This window comes from Felis catus, chromosome E1 (genome assembly GCF_018350175.1).
Source record: "Felis catus isolate Fca126 chromosome E1, F.catus_Fca126_mat1.0, whole genome shotgun sequence".
In the NCBI taxonomy this organism is placed as follows: Eukaryota; Metazoa; Chordata; class Mammalia; order Carnivora; family Felidae; genus Felis; species Felis catus.
In genome coordinates, this window is record NC_058381.1 from 61,621,931 (window position 1) to 61,644,669 (window position 22,739).

The 22,739-nt window shown below is 46.3% G+C and overlaps 1 protein-coding gene across 15 annotated transcripts in view; it reads right to left on the reverse strand.

Moving 5' to 3' along the window:
• Positions 1–22,739, reverse strand: part of B3GNTL1 (UDP-GlcNAc:betaGal beta-1,3-N-acetylglucosaminyltransferase like 1) — a 98,726-nt gene that overhangs the window by 58,076 nt on the left and 17,911 nt on the right. Inside the window, exon 1 of one of the 15 annotated variants that reach the window (XM_045044592.1) lies at positions 15,081–17,495. The exons of 13 other annotated variants lie outside the window; for them this stretch is intronic. In XM_045044592.1, the coding sequence (XP_044900527.1) occupies positions 15,081–15,281 (201 nt within the window). In that variant the 5' untranslated portion in view covers positions 15,282–17,495. Of the gene's footprint in view, positions 1–12,500; positions 12,616–15,080; positions 17,496–22,739 lie in introns of those variants that run through there. One more of the 15 variants, XM_045044596.1, reaches the window with a different exon arrangement.

A 22,739-nucleotide genomic window follows, 5' to 3' on the forward strand; every position in this document is an offset into this window, starting at 1 on the left:
CTGACTCCTGAGCGAGACAGACCAAGAAAAAGAGAAGACGCAAGTAAGTAAATTTAGGAATGAAAAGGAAGACAGCAAGGCCGGCCTCAGAGAAGTTAAGAGAACTACAGGAGAGTCCAAACCAACTGCTCACCAACAAAGCAGACAATTAGATGAAACGGATAATTCCCAGAAAGATATGGGTTTCTGAAACTGACTGAAGAAGAAAAATAAAATCTGAAGAGATCTATAAAAAGTAAAAAAAAAAAAAAAAAAAAAAATATTGGGCTAGTAATTAAAAATCTCTCCCCACAAAAAATTAAAAATCTCATGGGGCGCCTGGGTGGCTCAGTCGGTTAAGCATCCGACTTCGGCTCAGGTCATGGTCTCACGGTCTGTGAGTTTGAGCCCCACGTTGGGCTCTGTGCTGACAGCTCAGAGCCTGGAGCCTGTTTCGGATTCTGTGTCTCCCTCTCTCTCTGACCCTCCCCCGTTCATGCTGTCTCTCCCTGTCTCAAAAATAAATAAGCGTTAAAATAAATAAATAAATAAATAAAAATCTCTCCCCACAACTCTCCAAGTTCAGATGGCATAAGTAGTAAATTCTACCGAACATTTAAAGAAGAAACAGGGGTGCCAGACTGGCTCAGTTGGTAAAGCACATGACTCTTGATCTCGGGATTGTGAGTTCAAGTCCCATGTTGGGTGCAGAGATTCCTTAAAAATAAAATCTTAAAAAAAAAAAGAAGAAACAATATGTCACCTTCACCACAAAGCCTCCAGAAGTGGTAGAGGCAGGGATACATCTTACTCCAAGTGGCTAAGTACTTCCCCGTACCAATGTTAGAGACAACTTAAGAAAACTACAGAGCAATATGACGCACGAACATAGATGAAAGAGTGCTTGACAAAATATTCACAAACCAAATCGGCAACAAGTACAAAGGTTTATTCCAGACCAAATGGGATATCCCTGGGAATGCAAGGTTGCTTCACCATCTGAAAGTCAATTAATATCATACATTATATTGACAAAAAAAGAACAATTGCTACCTGATGACCTCAATAAATGCAGAAAAAGGATTTCACAAAATCCAGTGGCCATTCAGGATAAAAATTCTCAACAACATAGGAATAGAAAGGAACTTCTTCATCTTGATAAAAGGCATCTACGAAAGCCCTACAGTTAACGTCTGTAAGGTGGGCAACGAAAGGTCTTCCCTGAGACTGGGAATGAGGGAAAACATCTGTCCTTGTGCCCAGAGCACCGCATGAGCTTCTGGTCAGTGGGATCAGGCAATAAAGGAAAGTAAAAGGCACCCAGACTGGAAAGGAAGAGGTGAAATTGCCTCAGTTTGCAGACAGCATGAGTGTGTATTCAGAAAACCCTAAGGGATCCACAAAGAAATACTAAACTAACAAGTTAGCAAGGTCACAGAATACAGGATCAGAACACAAAAATCAATTGTATTTCTGTTGACCACTTCCTTCACTGTGCAGAAACTTATTTTGATGAAGTCTCAAGAGTTTATTTTTGCTTTTGTTTCCCTTACCTCAGGAGACACGCCTAGAAAAATGTTGCTAGGGCTGAGGTCAAAGAGGTTGCTGCCTGTTTTCTCCTGGAGGATTTTTGTGAGTTCAGGTCTTATATTTAGGTCTTTAATCCACAAAACTAAAAGGCAACTGACTCAGAGGAGGAAGATGGCAGCAGGGTAGGAGAACCCTGGGCACACCTCATCCCATGGACATAACTAGACCAAAATCACCCCAAATACCCCAGAAATCAACCTGAAGACTGGCACAACCAAAGAGAGAAGAGGCCACATCAGAGAAGGTTTACTGTGGGGAAATAAAGGCAGTCTATAGAATAAGAGAAGATATTTGCAAATGACACATCTGATAAAGGGTTAGTATGCAAAATCTATAAAGAACTTATCAAACTCAACACCCCCCATAATTAAAAATGGGCAGAAGACTGAATAGACCCTTTTCCAAGGAAGATGTCTAGATGGCAAACAGACACATGAAAAAAGATGGTCAACATCACTCATCACCAGAGAAATATAAATCCAAACCACACTGAGATACCACTCACACCTGTCAGAATGGCTACACAAGGCCATTCTGACACTAATGTCAGAATTAACAACACAAGGAACAACAGGTGTTGGTGAGGATGTGGAGAAAGGGGAATCCTCTTACACTGTTGGTGGGAATGCAAACTGGTATAGCCACTGAGGAAAACAGTATGGAGATTCCTCAAAAAGTTAAAAATAGAACTACCCTATGATCCAGCAATTGCACTACTGAAAATTTACCTAAAGAGTGCAAAAACACTATCAAAGGGATACACGCAGCCTGATGTTTATATCAGCATTATTTACAATAGCCAAATTACAGAAGTAGCCCACGTGTCCATCATCTGATGAATGGATAAAGGTGTAAGACCTATATATATTATGCAATATTACTTTGCTATAAAAAGGAATGAAATCTTTCAATTTGCAAGGACATGGATGGAGCTTGAGTATAGTATGCTAAGCAAAATACGTCAGTTAGAGAAGACACATACCAGATGGTTTCATTCATATGTGGAATTTAAGAAACAAATGAGAAAGGCAAAAAAAAACAAAAAAAATAACAACAACAAAAAAAAAAAAAAGAAGAGAGAGAGAGAGAGAGAGAGAGAGAGAGAGAGAGAGAGAAACAAACCAAGAAACAGACTCTTCACTATAGAGAACACACTAATGGTCACCAGAAGGGAGGGGAGGCAGTGAAGTAGGTGATGGGGATTAAGGGGCACACTTGCTGTGATGAAACAACATAAAACGATAAAAAATAAATACAATTTACAGTTCAAAAATTCAATTGTATTTCTATACACTAGCATCAAATAATCTGAAATAAAATAATACATTCATAATCGCATCAAAGAATAAAACCATTAGACATACATTTAACAAAAGAAGTGCCAAGGCTTGTACAGTGGAAATCAGAAAACATTGCTGAAACAAGTGAATGATCTAAATGAACAGAAGAGACATCATGCATTAGTGGATCAGAAGACTCAATATTACAAAACAGTTCTCCCCAAACTGACCTATGGATTCACTACAATACATACCAAAACCTCTACTTGTGTCTTTATGGAAATTGGCAGGCTGATCCTGAAATTCCCATGGAGAAGTAAAGACCCAGAATGGCGATGGCAGTCTTGACAAAAGAAGAAACACGATGGAGATCTTATGCTTTCTGATTCAAAACTCATAGCCACAGAGCTACCACCTGGCCCGGGGATGTGTGCAGACCCACACAGGCAGAGCCACAAGCAGAGGAATGGCCCAGGCAAGGCAAAGGCTGGGGCCTCAGTACTGGAAGGGAAAAATGAACATCAATCCCCACCACACACAAAAGAAATTCAAAGTAGACCACAGACCTAAATGTGAGAGCTAAAACTGGAAACTCAGAAAAATCTTGGTGACCCTGAGTTAAGCAAAGAATCCTTACATCTGACAACAAAGCACAAGTGATAGAAAGAAAACTGTGATCAACAGGCTTCATCAAAATTTCAAATTTGTGTGCAGAATAACCAGAAGGTGAAAAGACTTGGAGGAAATATCTGCGCTGATGCTGGGGGTCTTCCAGCCCAAGGGGCAGGCCCTGAGGGGTTGTTGGGGGATATAGTCCAGATGGAGGCACAGTGACAGGAGCCCTTTCTCTGCCTGGGGCATCTACTCTTCAGCTTTGGAAGAGAACGTCCCTAGCTTTATTAAGGACAGGTATGACAACAATCTACAGCAAACAACATACTTAACAGTGAAAGGGTTCAGTGCACTCTCTGAGATTGCAAAGGAGACGGAAACGCCATTGTCATGACTTCTAGTTAACAATTTACTAGACTAACAGTTGTAAACATTTATGCTCCAAACGGGAAGCACCCAAATATATAAGTCAATTAATCACAAACACAAAGAAACTCATTGACAACAATACCATAACAGCAGGGGACTTCAACACCCCACTTACAGCAAAGGACAGATCATCTAAACAGAAAATCAACAAGGAAACAATGGCTTTGAATGACAACTGGACTGGATGGACTTAACAGATACATATAGAACATTTGATTCTCAAGCAGCAGAGTACACATTCTTCTCGAGTGCACATGGAACATTCTCCATAACAGATCACAAACTGGGACATAAACCAGCCCCCAACAAGTAAAAAAAGATCAAGATCTTGCTATGCATATTTTCAGACCACAACGCTATGAAACTCGAAAGCAACCACAAGAAAAAATTTAGAAAGGTGACAAATACTTGGAGACTAAGAACATCCTACTAAAGAATGAATGGGCTAACCAAGAAGTTAAAGAGGAAATTAAAAACTACATGGAAGCCAATGAAAATGATAACACCACAACCCAAAACCTCTGGGATGCAGCAAAGGCAGTCATAAGAGGGAAGTATACAGCAATCCAGGCCTTCCTAAAGAAGGAAGAAAGGTCTCAGATGCACAACCTTACACCTTAAAGAGCTGGAAAAAGAACAGCAAATAAAACCCCAAACCAGCAGAAGACAGGAAATAATAAATATTAGAGCAGAAATCAATGGTATTGAAACAACAACAACCAAAAAACCCAGTAGAACAGATCAATGAAACCAGGAGCTGATTCTTTGAAAGAATTAACAAAATTGATAAACCACTAGCCAGTTTTATCAAAAAGAAAAAGGAAATGACCCAAATAAATAAAATCAAGAATGAAAGAGGAGAGATCAAAATGAACACAGCAGAAATAAACACAATAAGAGAATATTATGAGCAATTAATATGCCAATAAAATGGGCAATATGGAAAAAAAGGACAAATTCCTAGAAACATATAAACTACCGAAACTGAAACAGGAAGAAATAGAAAATTTGAACACACCCATAACCAGTAAAGAAATTGAATCACTAATCAAAAATCTCCCAACAAACAAGAGTCTAGGGCCAGATGGCTTTCCAGGACAATTCTACCAAACATTTAAAGAAGAGTTAACACCTATTCTCCTGAAGCAGTTCCAAAAAATAGAAATGGAAAGAAAACTTCCAAACTCATTCTATGAAGTCAGCATTACCTTGATTCCAAAAGCAGACAAAGACCCCACTAAAAAGGAGAACTATAGACCAATTTCCCTGATGAACATGGATGCAAAAATCCTCAACAATATACTAGCCAACTGGATCCAACAATACATTAAAAGAATTATTCACCACAACCAAGTGAGATTATACCTGGGATGCAGGACTGGTTCAATATCCACAAAACAATCAATGTGACTTATCACATCAATAAAATAAAGGACAAGAACCACATGATCCTCTCAATAGATGCAGAGAAAACATTTGACAAAATACAGCGTCTTTTCTTGATAAAAATACTCATGAAAGTAGGGATAGAAGGATCATACCGCGAGATCATAAAAGCCATATATGAAAGACCCAATGCTAATATCATCCTCAATGGGGAAAAACTGAGAGCTTTCCCCCTAAGGTCAGGAACAAGACAGGGATGTCCACTCTTGCCACTGTTAATCAACAACAGTATTGGAAGTCTTAGCCTCAGCAATCAGACAACACAAAGAAATAAAAGGCATCCAAATCGGCCAAGAGGAGGTCAAACTTTCACTCTTTGTAGACGACATGATACTCTACATGGAAAACCCAAAAGATTCCACCAAAAGACCACTAGAACTGATCCATGAATTCCGTAAAGTTGCAGGATATAAAATCAATGCACAAAAACCAGTTGCATTCCTTTACGTCAATTAAGCAGCAGAAAGAGAAATCAAGGAATCGATCCCATTTACAATTGCACCAAAAACCATAAAATACCTAGGAATAAACCTAACCGAAGAGGTGAAAAATCTATACACTGAAAACTATAGAAAGCTTATGAAAGAAATTGAAGAAGACACAAAAAAATGGAAAATTATTCCATGCTCATGGATAGGAAGAACAAATATTGTTAAAATGTCGATACTCCCCAAAGCAATCTACATGTTCAATGCAATCCCTATCAAAATAATACCAGCATTCTTCACAGAGCTAGAACAAACAATCCCACACCACAATGTGTATGGAACCAGAAAAGACACTGAATAGCCAAAGCAATCCTGAAAAAGAAAACCAAAGCTGGAGGCATCACAATCCCGGACTTCAAGATATATTACAAAGCTGTAATCATCAAGACAGCATGGTACTGGCACAAAAACAGACACTCAGATCAATGGAACAGAATAGACCAGAAATGGACCCACAAATGTATGGCCAACTAATCTTTGACAAAGCAGGAAAGAATATCCAATGGAATAAAGATAATCTCTTCAGCAAGTGGTGCTGGGAAAACTGGACAGCGACATGCAGAAGAATGAACCCGGACTACTTTCTTACACCATACGCAAAAATAAACTCAAAAGGGGTGAAAGACCTAAATGTAAGACAGGAAGCCATCAAAATCCTAGAGGAGAAAGCAGGCAAAAACCTCTTTGATCTCAGCCGCAGCAATTTCCTGCTCAACATGTCTCTGGAGACAAGGGAAACAAAAGCAAAAATGTGCTATTGGGACCTCATCAAAATAAAAAGCTTCTGCACAGCGAAGGAAACAATCAGCAAAACTAAAAGGCAACCAACAGGATGGGAGAAGATATTTGCAAATGACATTATCAGATAAAGGGTTAGTATCCAAAATCTATAAAGAACTTTATCACAAACCCAACATCCAAAAAACAAATATTCCAGGGAAGAAATGGGAAAAAGACAGGAATAGATACTTCTCCAAAGAAGACATCCAGATGGTTAACAGACACATGAAAAAATGCTCAACATCACTCATCATCAGGGAAATACAAATTAAAACCACAATGAGATACCACCTCACACCTGTCAGAATGGCTAAAATTAACAACTCAGGCAACAACAGATGTTGGTGAGGATGCGGAGAAAGAGGATCTCTTTTGCACTGCTGGTGGGATTGCAAACTGGTGCAGCCACTCTGGAAAACAGTATGGAGGTTCCTCAAAAAATTAAAAATAGGACTACCCTATAACCCAGCAATTGCACTAGTAGGTATTTATCCAAGGGATACAGGTGTGCTGTTTTGAAGGGGCACATGCACCCCAATGTTTATAGTAGTGCTATCGACAATAACCAAAGTATAGAAAAAGCCCAAATGTCCATCGATGGAGGAATGGATAAAGAAGATGTGGTATACACACACACACACACACACACACACACACACACACACACACACACAATGGAGTATTACTTGGGAATCAAAAAGAATGAAATCTTGCCATTTGCAACTATGTGGATGGAACTAGAGGGTATTATGCTAAGAGAAATTAGTATGTGAGAGAAAGGCAAGTATCATATGACTTCACCCATGTGAGGAATTTAATATACAAAACAGATGAACATAAGGGAAGGGAAGCAAAAATAATATAAAAACAGGGAGGGGACAAAACATAAGAAACTCTTAAATATAGAGACCAGAGGATTGCTGGAGGGGTTGTGGGAGGGGGGATGGGCTAAATGGGGAAGGTATATTAAGGAAGACACTTGTTGGGATGAGCACTGGGTGTCACACGTAAGGGATGAATCACTGGAATCTACTCCTGAAATCATTGTTGCACCATATGGTAACTAACTTGGATGTAAATTAAAAATTTACTAGAGACTCAAGTTAAGAAAAATAAATAAGGGGCGCCTGGGTGGCTCAGTCGGTTAAGTATCTGACTTCGGCTCAGGTCATGATCTCACAGTCCGTGAGTTTGAGCCCTGTGTTGGGCTCTGTGCTGGCAGCTCAGAGCCTGGAGCCTGCTTCAGATTCTGTGTCTCCCTCTCTCTCTGCCCCTCCCCCGCTCACACTCTGTCTCTCAAAAATGAATAAACGTTAAAAAAAATTTTTTTTTTAAAGAGAAGAAAGAAAAATAAATAAAAGGCACAAAGCTTAGAGGGGCACCTGGGTGGCTCAGTTGGTTGAGTGACTCTTGATTTCGGCTCAGGTCATGGTCCCAGGGTCATGGGACTGAGCCCTGCATCAGGCTCTGCAGTGAGTGTGGAACCTGCTTGGGATTCTCTCACTCTCCCGCTGCTCCTCTCCCCCTCTAGCACTCTGTCTTAAAAAGAAAAAAATAAGGGGTGCCTGGGTGGCTCAGTCAGTTAAGCGTCCGACTTCGGCTCAGGTCATGATCTCATGGTTTGTGAGTTTGAGCTCTGCATTGGGCCCTGTGCTGACAGCTCAGAGCTTAGAGCTTGCTTCAGATTCTGTGTCTTCCTCTCTCTCTGCCCCTCCTCTGCTCATGCTCTGTCTCTCTTTCTCTCAAAAATGAATAAACATTAATAAAATAAAATAAAAAGCACAAGGCTTAGAAAGAGGAAAAATGTATACACAAACAACCCAAATAATCAACAGAGAAACATTGGAATTAAAAGTAAATTTAGCAAGGTTTCAGAGTACAAGATTGATAAGCAAAATTAAATTACTTTCTATATATAAAAATTAATTTCTCTAGATCTACAAAATGCTCTAAATGATGCCACTTACAGTATCAGAAAACATCAAATTATTCTCCTATATTGTTGGTGAGAACGTAAGGTGGTGCAGCTCCTCTAAAAACCAGTCTGGCAATTCCTCAAAATGTTAAACATGGAGCAACACAGCACTCCTGGGTTTATACCCATGAGAACTGAACATGTCTGTCCACACAGGAACTGGCACAGGAATGTTCATGACTGCGTTACGCATAATAGACAAAAGGTGGAAACAACCCAAATGCCATCAGAAGGTAAAGGTGGTCCATGCATACAGTGGACCATGACCCTATAACAGGAAGAAATGAAGCTCTGACTCTGGCTGCAATGTGATGGAAAAGCACAGGAAGCTGGTCACAGAGACCAAACTGTGTTCGTTCCACTTGTAGGAACTGTCCACAACAGGCAAGCCACAGAGATAGAAAGGGAGCCAGTGGTGCCCGGTTGGGAGCTGGGGGTGGGGAGCAGGAGCTAATGGGGGTGTGTGTCCCGTGGTGATGACCGCACAACACTGTGAACACACCAAACCCACCAAAATGTACACTTTAAGTGGGTGGATTTTATATGAATTATAGTTCAGTAAGCTGAAAAAAATGTTTTTAAAAAAGCAAATACCAAGCAATTAATTTAACAAAGGACTGAAGCCATGCACGGCTACTGAGGTAAGTAAAAGAATGGACATATGTTCACTGTTAGGAAACCGAAATACCATAAAGAAGTCGGTCCTCCCATAACTGATCTATGGATTCAACATAATTCCAATCAAAATCCTCACTGGAGATGCTTTGAAAATTAATAAATGACTCTAATATTTATATAAAAATGCAAAAAGATTTAGAAGAAAATAGCTAGAAGTATTGAAGTAGATGAATAAGGGGGCTTACAGAATCAAACTACACTGTGTGTGTTCTCTAAAGCTGCAATGTGGCAAAGGACAGACCAATAGCCTGACTGGACAGAACACAGAGGCCAGAAACAGGCCCTACACACGTCCACACTGGACAGCTGCTGAGCAAGGAACTTCCTTTCAATGAACAATGCTACACCCACTGGAAATCCCTACGAGAAGGAGTCATTCAGGACCTCTACCCACATGCAAACAGAAGTGACTTCTAGATCAGCTGTAAATCAGAATGGGAAAAGTAACAAATAAAATTTCTAGAGAATGATATAGAAAAATATCTTCATGAGTGAGGTAAACAAAAATTTCACAACTGGGGGAAAAAGCACTAACAATAAGGAAAAGATTGGTGAACTGGACTGCAGTAAATTAGAAACTTCTATTCATCTAGAACTCTACTAAAAGAATAAAAGATAAAGCCACACAGTGGGGGGAGCTATTTGTAATTCATAAGTTCAACAAAGGACTTGTATCCGACACATCTGAATAACTCCTATTGAAAAGAGAGGCAACATCATAAAAAATGGGCAAGAGACATGAGCAGGCTGTACACGAAGAAAATATCCAAACATCTACCTGCAACCCTGTCAGCCATCAGGGAAATGAATTTAAAACCACAAACAGGTACTGCCATGTGATGACCAGATGACTCAAGTGAAGAAGACAAGTCACAGGAATGGTTAGGAGGAGACAGGCCAGGTAGCACACCCTCATACCACTGGACAAGCGCCTGCTGCAGGCGAGCACAGCACTGCGGGCACGCCAGTCCCTCCCCACGTGTGTGACCAGCAGATGTACAGTGGCCGTGTGCCAAAAGAGATGTACAAGCATTTCCTGGCAACATCACTCAAACACCCAAATGTCCAGCCAGCAGAAGGGTGGAGGTGGCCTCTCCATACATTGTACTATCACACAGCAATGAAAGGTAGTGAAATGCTGCTACACAAAAACCAGCATTAATCTCCAAAATCTAATGTTGGGCAAGATAAGCCAGACACAAAAGACCACATAAGGAATTACATAAAGGTCAAAAATAAGACAAAACTAACTTTGGGTGTGGAGAAGAGGATGGGATTTCTGACAAGGAGCAAGAGGGGGTGTGGGACCTTGGCAATGCTCCAGCCCTGCACCTGCAGATGACTACGCAGGACGGCACAGTTTCCTATAACTCAGCGAGCTGCATACTTACGACCTGCGCCCTGAACTATGTATGTGTTGAACTTCAATAAAAATGAACAAGAGCAATTCCAAGTGGAGTTTCGATCAGAATATAAAAGGCAAAAAAGAAAGAACGCATCTGGAACTAAGAGAATAACTTCAGCGCCTAAAAGTAGGAAAAAAATACCTCAAGAAGAAGGCATGAAGGACTGACTGTAAAGGAAAAGATTACTACATTGATCTGCCTTAAAATTAAGAACTCTGTTCATCACTAGGTAGCTTTCAGAGAGTGAAAAGGCAAGCTATAGAGTGAGATAAGCTGGATCCAAAAAACTAGAAATGACACCACTTATAAAAGTTCAGAAAAAGGCAGGACTATCACCTCAGAAAACAGGAGCGTATTTAACTTTGGGGGGAATAAGGAAGGTAATCAGGTAGAAGCAAGAAGGGGCTTCCAGCGTGGCTACACAAATACCTGCTGTATGAAACTCGCTGAGCTGTACATTTACATCTGGTGCTCTTCTCTGCATGCGTTTTTCTTCGTCGTGTAAGTGATGACACAAACACAAGAGTTCTGAGCAGAACCGCTTCTGTAGGACTCTGCCCCAGAGTCCTAGCCATTACAGCGAGCCAAGAACAGGGGATAAAGGCTCACAGTCAGACAGAAACACGTAAAAGTCTGTTCGTCACTTCACAGTGAATTCTTAATTAAAAAACAAACAAACAAAAAATGTACTATAACTAATAAGGTAATTTAGCACATTACGGCAATAAAACTGGGGGATTTACTTTTCATACTAATTTCTGATAGTACCAAAAGCCATAAAATACTTACTGATGTATTTTGTTAAGATGAAAGACCTGTAACCTGAAAACTATAAAACATTTCTGAAAAATGTAAGAAGGCCTAAAGAAATGGAGAGATGTACCACGTTTATGGATTAGAACATTCAGGATCAGTAAGACCCCAAAATGGATCTACAAATTCAATGCAATTCCAACAAAAGTCCAAGCAGACTTGACAGCAGATTCTAAATGTTTGCAGACATTCAAAAGACCTAAAAACAAACAAACAACTTTGAAAAGGAAGAACACAGCTGGAAGATTTAACCATACCTGATTTTTTTCAGCATGACTATGCCACGTGAACGAAGGCAGCGTGAAGGAGAACATGAGCACAGAGACACGGGACCCATGCTGTGTCTGCCACTCGGCCTTCAACAGAGATGCCAAGCCCAGGTGCTGGGACTGGGTTAGGGGAGGGAGACTGTCACCGCAATCCCTCCTTCACAACACACTGAGATTAACCCAAAACAGGTAACACACTTATGTGTAAAAGACAAAATAGTTAAACCTCTAGGAAAAAACAGGGAGACAGTCTTGGTGTAGACAAAGGTTTCTTATTTTCTTAGAAGGGACACACAAACACAAATCTTGACAGGAAAAACTGATGAAATGGACTTAATCACAATGGACAACTTCTCTTCATTAAAACACTTTTAAGAAATGAAAACAAAGGCAAGCCATGTACTGGGAGAAAGAATCTGTATCTTAAAACTCAAGACCAAGACAAACAACTTAATAAAAAAGTCAAAAGACTTGGAAGACACTTCACACAGGAAGAGACATGTGTAATCAGTCAGCACCCAAATGAAGACACAGCAAGCACATTTAGTCACCAGGAAGATGCAATCTAAACCTACAAGGAGACAGTCCCACAGGCATGCCACAGGGCTCAAATCACAAAGACAGACAACTCCAAGTGTTGGTAAGAACTCGGGACAACTGGAGCTCTCTTAAATCGCCGGGACTATAAAATGGTTCATCCTTTTGGAAAATAGTTCTAAAGTTTCTCACAAAGGCAAACGTGTTACATCACCCACCAGCTCTGTCCCTAAACGTTGATCAGAAGAAACGACGTACATGTCCACGGTAAGACCCGCACAAACTTCCATGGTGTCTGTACTCAAGGTAGGCAAACACTGTCCCCCGACGGGCACTTACAGGAGGTGCACCCTGGAACATGCAGCTTGGCAGCAAAAAAGCCTGACTCGCTGATGTCAGCAACAACACAGACGAATCTCAGCGTATGCTGAGCAAAAACGGCCAACCCCAAGAGCACATTCTGTATGATTCCATTTCTATGAGGTTCTAGAACAGGAAAAAACCCTCAGGGGTGGAAAGAACAGATGACTCCATAGTTACATGACTAATCTAAAGAAATCTGTTGGTAGCTGCTTCCAGGGGCCGGGCATGACGAGTGTGAAGCAGCACAAGGAAACGGTAGCCTGGACTGAGGCGGTCCTCACGCGGGTGCAGACGTTTGTCAGACCCACTGAATGTGCACTTTAAATGGGTGTATTTTATTATATAGAAGGAATAACCCAGGCAGGTTGATTTTAAATATATCTCTAATCAATCACACCCACTATTTAGGAAGAAAGTTTAAGCTGAGTTCACTCCATGGTGCTTTCTAAAATCATCATCATAGTTCTGGGTTTACTGCACAGGTGCCACGGTGACACCAGAAATGTTCCGGAGAACCACCGTCTCCCCAATGCACGGATTTTACTGCTCTGAGTTTCCAGCCCCCACCCGTGTGCATACACAACTTTTCTACAGCCGTAATTGTAGCAGAAGCACACACAAAAGACATTTAGGGTCACACATGCAGATTCACTGAACACACACACGTTCAAGTTGTGTGGCCCCTCCACTGACAGAACCTGGACTGTGTGGCCAGTGCCCCAGCCCTGGCTCCCTGCTCCTCTGAGAAAGGAACCGCCTTTAACTGAGAGAGAAGAAAAGAATTCCTCAGATGAGCAAGAGACTCAGCGGGAGGGAGGAGGAGCACAGGGGAGTCCAGGCTGCAGGGGCAGGATGGGGGACTGCCCAGGGCTCACGCAGCTGAGAGCAGAGGCCCCTTGCCTTGCACCCCCTGCCCGCCGGTTCCCGAGCCAGCAGGTCTCCAGGGCAGAGTCCCCGCGTGCACCCCTGCCAGCTCCGTCACAGCGGCCCCTCTTGTCTGCCAGGCCAGCGTGACTGTAGGAACCAGCAGGGGTACGTGGGACAGAGGGACAGAGAGGCAGGGAGCAGAGAAGTCACTGCCACTGGAGTGGGACAGGAGGTGCGCCACCTTCTCCTTCTCGGGTGGAGGCCACCGGAGCTGGCTGGCTGCGGAAGGAAGTGTCTGGAAGCCTGTGAGGGCAGACAGAGTCTGCCTGCGGGGCCCGGGGTCTTTTCGTTCGCAGCGGTCCCAACCCACGTTTGCAGCAAGCCCTCCCCCTGGCCGGCGGGGTTTCAGGACGGGCGCTCGAGGGAGCAGCTGGGCAAACACCCGGGTCCTCCCCCTTTCCTAAGCCTCACAACGAAAACACGCTACACAAACAGAAAATAGCTCAAAGGCTCACTGCTGTCCGGGGCCTGAGTCTCTGTAAGAAATCATGGTTAGTGGCGCTCGGCGAGAGCTGGAGCCTGTCAACCACCAAACAGCTGCGTGCGGCTCCCGTGGGGCAGTGTGAGCGGACACGTGCGCAGTGAGTGCGGCTCCCGTGAATAGTGTGAGCGGACACGCGCAGAGGGAGTGAGTGCGACTCCCGTGGTCAGTGTGAGCGGACACGTGCGGAGACTTCTGGGCTCACACGGCCCTTTCCTCAACTGTTGTCTGTTCCAGGGAGGCCTTTCATGAGTGCCGAGAAGGAATCTCTCTTCCTTCCAAGAGCACAAGTGGGCACCCCGCCCCCCAGAGCAGCACTGATTTGCAGCTGCCCATCAAACCAGGAGACAGACACCGTCCGCTTCTCAGAGGATCCAGGCGAGCCTTTTGGGGAAGAGTCACTGCTAAGATCACGTGGCCCGGCTCCTGACCCAGCTAACGCCCTCCCGGTCTCGGGTCTAAAACAGAGCCCATAATTCACTTCTCAGGAAAGAGGAGGAGAGGAAGCCCAGAAAGGAGAGGCTGTGGTGTGTCTGGAGAAGGAGAGGCGGGCGGGGGCGGGAGGGGGCCACCCTGACCGCCCCCCAGCGCTGCCCCCGCCCTGGCAGCACAACGGGGGCTGCAAGCCAGGTCCTAGCAAATACCCCCAGAGGCCGAGTACCACACAGGCATCAACACACTCCCATCAGTTGACAAAGTCCGTAAAACAACCTTTAAACAGAACTTTGAGTTTTCTGCCAATTGTTTATTTGAATGGAGGGGAGCGTGTATTTACCAGACACATTGTTTAAGACAGAATGAAAGGGATGACTTTATAAAACGGCAGAAGGACTTTGGCTTGCGAACTGCTGAAGCTCACCTCAGTTCTGAACCTATTCACACGAAACCCTGCATGCCAGTATCGGTGAGACCAGAGATGACTCAGAGGCCGCGAGGCGCCAGCCCGGAGGCCCCGTACTTCTTTCTCCTGCTTTCTCCTGCTTCCTTCGGGCAGGAGCAGCTCACCACCCCACCCACCCCCGCTCACCTGTGGAGCTGAAATCTCTAGCTGACGCTCAGTCGGAAAAGCAAGCATCCGCAGGCCTGGCACCCAGCTGGCTCTGCTTGTCGCAGACCTGAGCCCGTGACGTTGCCCGTTTTCTAAAGTCGCAGCACATTCTACGGAGTGGACAACAATACTCTTTTCTGAATGACCCCGTAAGTGAGACATAAAAATCGGTGGGCACATGATGCAGAGAGGAGAAAAAACAAACCTTCTGACTCGCTGGCAACAGGCGTGTCTAACAAGTTACTGGCTGGTGGGCCGCTCTAAATAGAGCAAACACCACCACCCAGCGGCCTCTCAGTGACAGCCACACCTGTGCTCAAATGCCTTGCTCTCCAAAGTCTCCGAGCAGAGCCAGGTCTCCAGTCCCAGCCCTGTAGGCACTCAGCCCCCTTCCGTCTGCCTCAACCTTCCACCCTCCCCAAACGCCCGGGACAGAACTAGAGGGAAACAGAAACATGAACCGCGAGCCTCTGAATCAGTCAGCATTGCTACTTCCTAGCAGTTTGGACAAAATGCTTCACGGCAAAAGTGGTTCACATCACTTTCTGGCACTCACAAATGAGTCACAGGACCTCCCGCTCTGCCAGACAAAAGCCAGACTGTGCGCGTCAAACCCTGGAGATGCTGGGGCCACCTGCCACAGGGCCCTGTTGGGTTCCACACGCCCATTTGGACTCAAAGGTGAAAGACAGTAAGCACAGGGCCAACAACTTGAGGGTCTAAGACTGCCCAGGATATGAGGGCTCCGATGTGTCCAGGAGGCAAAGCAGCCCTCCAGCTTGTAGGGAAGGAGGCTCCAAGGCCCACGTAGTCTCTGTGTGCTGAGGCCTTCGTGGGGGCCCTGGGCAGGTGGCCTGCAGGCACTCCAGTGAGGGCCACGCTCTGTCCACACAGCCCTGTGCCCTCTGGGCACTATGACAGCACCAAGGTGGGTGTCCAAACACTTCTGCTCTCTTTCTTGGGAAACTCACTCAGAAAAGACTGAATCAAAGATCCCCTTAAGCACGTGGCACTGTATTTTGGAGGGACTACTCTGCATACCAATCCTGCCGTGGCCAACTCAGTAACAGCCACCGTCCCCGCTTCTAACTTAAGCACACAGCCCTGCTGGAGGAGGCGTGCGGTTTTCTGAACAGCAGCAGGACCACAGAGAAAGGCCGGGTCATGCAGGAGGCCCAAGATGTGTCATGGGCATGGGCACAGGAGCCCCCACAGCCACCTTCCTCACATCTCTGAGACAGGCAGGTTTCACGGGACGACAGACTTGCTTGGTACAAACGTCTGCTCAGTGGGTACAGGTGGGGCTACCTGTGTGGAAGGAATGGAAGGAAGGGGTGGGGACAGTCCAGGGAATGACCCCCATGAATGAGACCACTCTGGAGGATCTAAGTGTGTTGATGGAAGGCCAGAGCCAGGCCTGACGGAAGCCTCTCATCCTCAATGTGGATCCCCACTCTGGGTGAGGTGGGCAAGGCCCCGGGTTGCCCTCTGACGACCATAGCATGACCTGAGAGCTCCCGCAGTGAGGGAAGCAGATTCCAGCATGCTAAAGGGAGCAGGCCCAAGGTCTGTGTCGTGCCACTTGTCCCCGCCAGCACCACCAACACCTCCACTGAACACGCTGGCCTCCCAGAGAGCAGCAAAAGGCCACGGTCATGCAGGGTCTCGAGGAGAGAGCAGCCAGTGGTCCCCAGGCCCAACTCCATGCTCCAGGAACTCGCCACAAGTGCACCAGGAAGATCCCCTGATCTGTCAGGAGGACCGAGGAAAGGGGGAGGCTGGGAGAGAAAGGACCAGAAACCAAGGACACCTGGATCACAGGCCTGCCGTGGGGCCCAGCAGAGGCCACCCATGTGTGAATGGAAGGGCTGGGCCCCAGGACTACACACCTGACGCCTTGGCCCCGGGACAGTTCCGCCCAGCCTCCCAGGGGGCAGAAAGCAACAAACAAACAAAAAGCCATGAACCCATCTCAGAGGGCCTGGGAAGCAGAGAGAAGCGGCTGCCCCTGGAGCTGCTGGGGGAGCAGACAAAACAGGGGCACGCCAGGGACGGGACCTGAAAGCAAAAGATCCCACTCCTAAAAGCCACGGCGAGGATGGAGTGGGTGGTCATGGCTCACAGCTGGAAGGTCAAACTGTAAGATGCAAAATTAGAAGGAAATAGAAATCCCAAAGGGATGAGCAGACTGTAAGACCCAACATTCAAGCACAAGAGACCCAAAAGGGAAAAACAAGATAGAAAAAGAGGAGACTAGAAGCTAATATAGGAAAATTTATCTATTTGAAAAAAACCTTGAGACTATGCTTTGAAAGAGCTCACCAAATTCCAGGAACGATCAGAAAATTTCCAAATCAGAAAAATTCCAAATTCTAAAACCATGGAAAAAAATCTTACAAATCTTCAGTAACACACATATTTTAAAAACCAACAAATCGCAACTGACCCAGAAAAAAACATGAGGCAAACCCCAACACCTATTCACGCGGAAAGCTCTCAGTCAGCACGTGGCCCACAGTGCTCAGCGGGTTCCGCGCAGGATCCTGGAAAGCCAAGGGCGCTGCTGTCACCCAGCACAGCACAGGGTCTATTCGGTGCAGTGAGGCAAGAGCGGAGATGAGGGGCACAGAGACAGGAGAGGAAGAAATAAAACTGTCCTTATTTGCAGATGGCACGACTGTCTACCTAGGAAATCCTCAGGAATGTAGCCCCAAACCTAGAGCTAAAAGGGAGTTCTGCAGGATCAACACACAAAAATAATCACATTTGTTTATACTGACAACGAGCAAGTGAATGCAGAAAGCAAGGCTGCACCATCTCTCTACAGCTGCTTCAAAGAAAACGCCAACACAGCACAAACTTCACAAACCTGTAGGAAAGACACAAAGACCTAAGTAAGTGGAAACAGTGCCCCTCAAGCTCACAGCGCACACAAGCCCCTTCTACAGAGTGTCCTGAACCGTGAGGGCCCAGGCCAAGGCACACCATGTCCGTGGCAGGCGCCTGCAAGGTGGCGAGTGCTGTGAGCAGGGCATCCTGTGTGCAGGCAGGGGGTGGAGCTCCTCCTGGGCCTCGCTGAGAAGCTGGAGGGGACATGGGCCTGGCTTGTGCATGAGACAGTACGCAAGGGTCCGTGGAGGCAGTAGGAGGCGAGAAGGCCACAGGGCCTGATGTCGCAGTGGAGACGTTGGCTTTCGCTCTCGTCTGATTCGTTGACTGCTATACCCCTTGTCCCCGGTACCACCTGGCACATGAATGAATGAACTACCATCCGAGCAGCAGCCTGGGAGCTGCCACCAGACTGTGTCCCAGCGGCCAACGAGCCAAAATGCAATCCAGCAAAGGGGTCTTAGAAGCCCTCTTTGTGCAAAAGCATTTCATTTTTATGTACCACCTGTGGTCAAGTTCCACTCGGCACCCTGCCTTCACTGCAGACCACAACCATCTTCTCCCGACCAAGGACCTGCCCCCCCACAGACCCTGGCGTGCCCACAGGAAAGGCTGGCTGAAGAGGCAATCCGTGAGAGAGCTCATGAGAGCCTGCCAGAGCTCCCACTGTCCAGATGCCACCTTCACCAAATGACCAGACACAGCACGGTCAGGAACAGGGCAAATCAAAATCACACGCACCGAGGGGGCGACAAGAAGGTGCTCCGGACAAAGATACTGGCCTAACACTGGCATGAAGAAATCAGACAACCTGTTTGAAGGGGCAGTCTACAAGAGAAGTACCTGGGACCGTCCAAAGTATCAAGGACAGGCTATGGAATGTCCCAGACTGACGGGATGAAGGAAACAGACACGTAACTGAGGTGTGTGGTTCTGAGCAGGTGACACACAAGCAGGCTAGGTGTGGGGGCATATGTCATGTATGTGTCCCTGCTCTGCTTGGAGGAGACGTCCTTCTTTGTAGGAAACAAAGTACTCGGGGTGACAGGCACAATGCTGGCCGCAAACCAGAGCTCTCGTACTGTCTTCGTGACTTTTCTTTACGTTTGAAACAGAAAAATGGGCAAGAAGACAAAAGCTCACGTCCGGAGAAAAGGGAGCCACCGAGCTTGTTCTCGCCACGATTCCCGATCAGGAGGCACAGGTCGAGACAGTGAGGCGCCAGCAAAAGTCAAGAGACTGACAATACTGAGTGTTGAGGGGCTGCGGACCCACCCGCAGCCAGGGCTCTGAGGGCTGCAGCCGCGCGACGGCAGCGCTGCGTCCCTCCCCCAGATGGCCGCACGAGGCGCCCTCGCTCCCGCAACAGACTGTGACACAGCTGGAAGCAGCCATCCCGGGGGATGGGCATATGCATCCATCGGTGTGTGCAGTGCTGTGCGGGCCGCACACAAACAGGACGGGACAGGGGCTGAAATGAACCCGCACTGGTGTGTCGACTGCCTTTCGGCAGGAGCACTGGGGCAACTCCACGGAGAAAAGGCAGTGTCTTCTACGAAGCGTGCTGTGACCGAGTCCCCACATAAACACCAACTAGCCTTGAGTCCTGCTGCACACAGAAATTAGTATGAGATAGACAATGATCTGAATATAAAAGTAAAAACCATAAGCTACTAGAAAAAAATATGACGATAGTTTCTCCTCTGGGGCAAGCAGAGATTTCTTAGAAAAAAAACAAGTATAAAAGAAAAAAAACCTCTAAACCGAAGTTCAATAAAATTTATAAGTTCTGCTCGTCAAAAGACACCACTAAATATGAAGGCAAGTGACGGTGGGGAGAAAATATTTACAGTACAGGAATCTGACAAAGGACTTGCATCCAAAATATAGAACTTTCGTAACTAGTAACAAGATGAATGGCCCATTAAAAAAAAAAAAAAGGCAAGAGATTTGGAGACATTTCACAAAAGAAATAAATGGCCAATAAACCCAAGAAGAGGTGCTCGATATCATCGGCAGCAGGAAAGCGCTAAGTACAGCGGCCACGAGACGCACGGCACGTCTGCTGAATGGTTGGCACTGAGGCCGACAGCGTCCGCGGCACCACAAGGTGGAGAGCCGCCACGCGGGCGCAGGGCAGCCTCTGGGCTCGGCAGGTTCTCCGAAGGCGAAGCAAGTGTCACCCTATGACTTGTCAACTCCACCCCTTGGTATGTTCCCAGGCGCGGTGGAGACGCAGTCCACAAAAAGGCTTGGATGTGAATGTTCACGGTGCTTTCGCTAAAATAACCCAGATAGGAAACTGCCCAAATGTCAGTAAACAGTACAGCATAAAAACGAATTGTGGCACGTCCACACAACAGACAATAAAAAGATAAGCTGCCGACATACAAAATGCCACGGAGAACCGTTACGCTGAGCGAAAAGCTACACACAAGGGGGCACGCTGTGTGATTCTTCCTGCAGATTCGAGCCCCACGCAGTGCTCTCTGGCCCACATTCTGGGTGGTGGAAACATTCTGTATTTTGACTGGGGTGTTAGGGGTACACAGTTGTCAAAACTCACCAAATTGTTCACCTTGTACACAATTTTCACATTGAAATCCTGCATTTCACAGTATATAAATTTCACCTCAATTTTTAAAACCTGAATGAACTATAAAGATTGGCAACGACAGTATGGATATATCTTAACAACGTTAAGTTTTAAAATATCACACACGGCCTGATACTCCTCGCATGAAAACAACTGAAATTTTTAACGAACTTTTCCAGATTGGTATAAATACCAGAGCTCCGCAGGGGTAGGGTCAGAGCGCGAGCCGGCTCTAGCTCTAGGCGACACAGTCAAGACACAGAGACCAGACCACACACACACGACACATGGTGAGAGCGTGTCCTGAACAAGGCTCGTGACTGACTCAGCTCTCTGCTCCTGAAATCCTGAGGTCTACACTTAAAAGGGAGAAGAAATCACAACGGAAGCTAAAAAGTGTACCATGTTATTCAGGACTGAGGGGCACCCACCACGGTCACCACAAGAAAATGAATCGCCTTAAACCTTACATGAGAAAAGTGAAAAGAAAGGCTGAAATGTAATGAGCATTAGAAACGAAGCAAACCCAACAAGATCAGAAACTAAACAAATAAAACCAAGGTGCACAGAGAAAAGGCGCCAGGGGCAGCAGTCAAAGGCACATCCCCACACCGGAGGGCAGCACAGGCACACCGCCTGTCTCTGTCCTTTACTAAGGACACCAACACACCTCCTGGAAAACAGGGCATCCCCTGAGCCATCCCCTCGGGCCTGCAGCCCCTGCTGGGGGCTGTGGCCATCCAGGACAGACTGTTCCTTGGTGGCTAACCACTGCCGGGGTCCCCAGGGAAGCAGGCGCAGACAGGTTCTCTGTGGTGGCGGAAAGTGGCGGGGTACCCCTGGGGAGGAAGCGCAGCCCCCCCCCCAAACCCTGTTATAAGCCCTCTTTTCCACACACGCTGACCTCCAGGGGCCAGGGACTCAGGCCCCAGGCCTGATGCACAATATGTGCCTAAGGCTACCTTCTTTAAAAGCCAGACTTTTTGTTTGCTAATCTTACTCCACCCTCAGCCAGGAACTGTGGGGCCCTTCTGTGCCTCCAGGCCCTTGGCTAGGACAGCAAGGTGGTCATGCAAATTCCACCGCAAAGCTCACTGAAATTTACTACCCTGATTTCTTCCAACTAAATCCTGAGAACAAGTCAAATCTCTGGAGTCAGGGCAAGTCTTCTTGGTGAGACTTCAGCATCATCATCTTTTCAGACGCCCACGCCCAGAGCGCAGACATCGTGATGCCCAATCTGGGGGCTTCCTGCTCCTGGAAGCAGGGACCTTGTGGCTCTGAGCCCTCGCCTGCCTCCCTCCCTACAGTTTCTGGGAGTGATGGGGCCAGACGTCCAACTTGCTCTTCCTCTCCCTGCCCACTGCGGAAGGGCACTTTCAGGGACCTGGTTCTCTGCCCTGCCCTCTGCCAGCTCAGTGGTGGCTATGCTGACTTCCATCAGCAAGTTTATTCAGTGCCTCCCTGGTCTGCAGTCCTCACTGTTCTAAATTGGGCTCCACCTTGTCCAACTTGGCCTTCCTACGTTTTCTTTCCTATTCTCCAGTGAACAGAGAGAAAGCTGCACAGGATATCAGAGAGGAGAGGGCATCTTCAGCCCTCCTCTCTCCTTCTCCCGAGTCCTGCTGGCCTTGTCCATGTGGAGCCTGCACACCGAGAGAGCTTCCAGAATCCTGCCAGTGATTCTGGAACACATACACAGCAACGCATCCATGGCCATTCAAGAGAACACGTTGTCACTGTCCAGTATTTCATAAAGAGCAGCCCTAAAGGAGAACAAGAAAATCACCACCTCCCTTCACCCAAAGGCCCTAAGAAGCACACTGTGGACCATGGTGGGTGTGACTGTCTTTAATGGAAACTGTCTTTGTTTAGGAAAATGTTGGACAGACTATCTGAGAGTGAAAACAGGTCCCAGGGCAGGGTCTGGAAGGAGATGATGGAATGAAAGGGAGTTTTAGTCTAAGTAAAAGGAACCACAGCCCTGGGGCTTGTCTTCGAGAGCAGGGCTGTCCGTCAGGCAAACTTCTTCCCAAACCTCCCCCCACCCCACTCCCACCCCGTGTTCCTGGTAATCAAGGGAAAGGCTGAGCCAGTATGAGAAGAAAAGTAGGTTCGTAGGTGAATTAATTCAGCACGAGCAGAAATTCCGA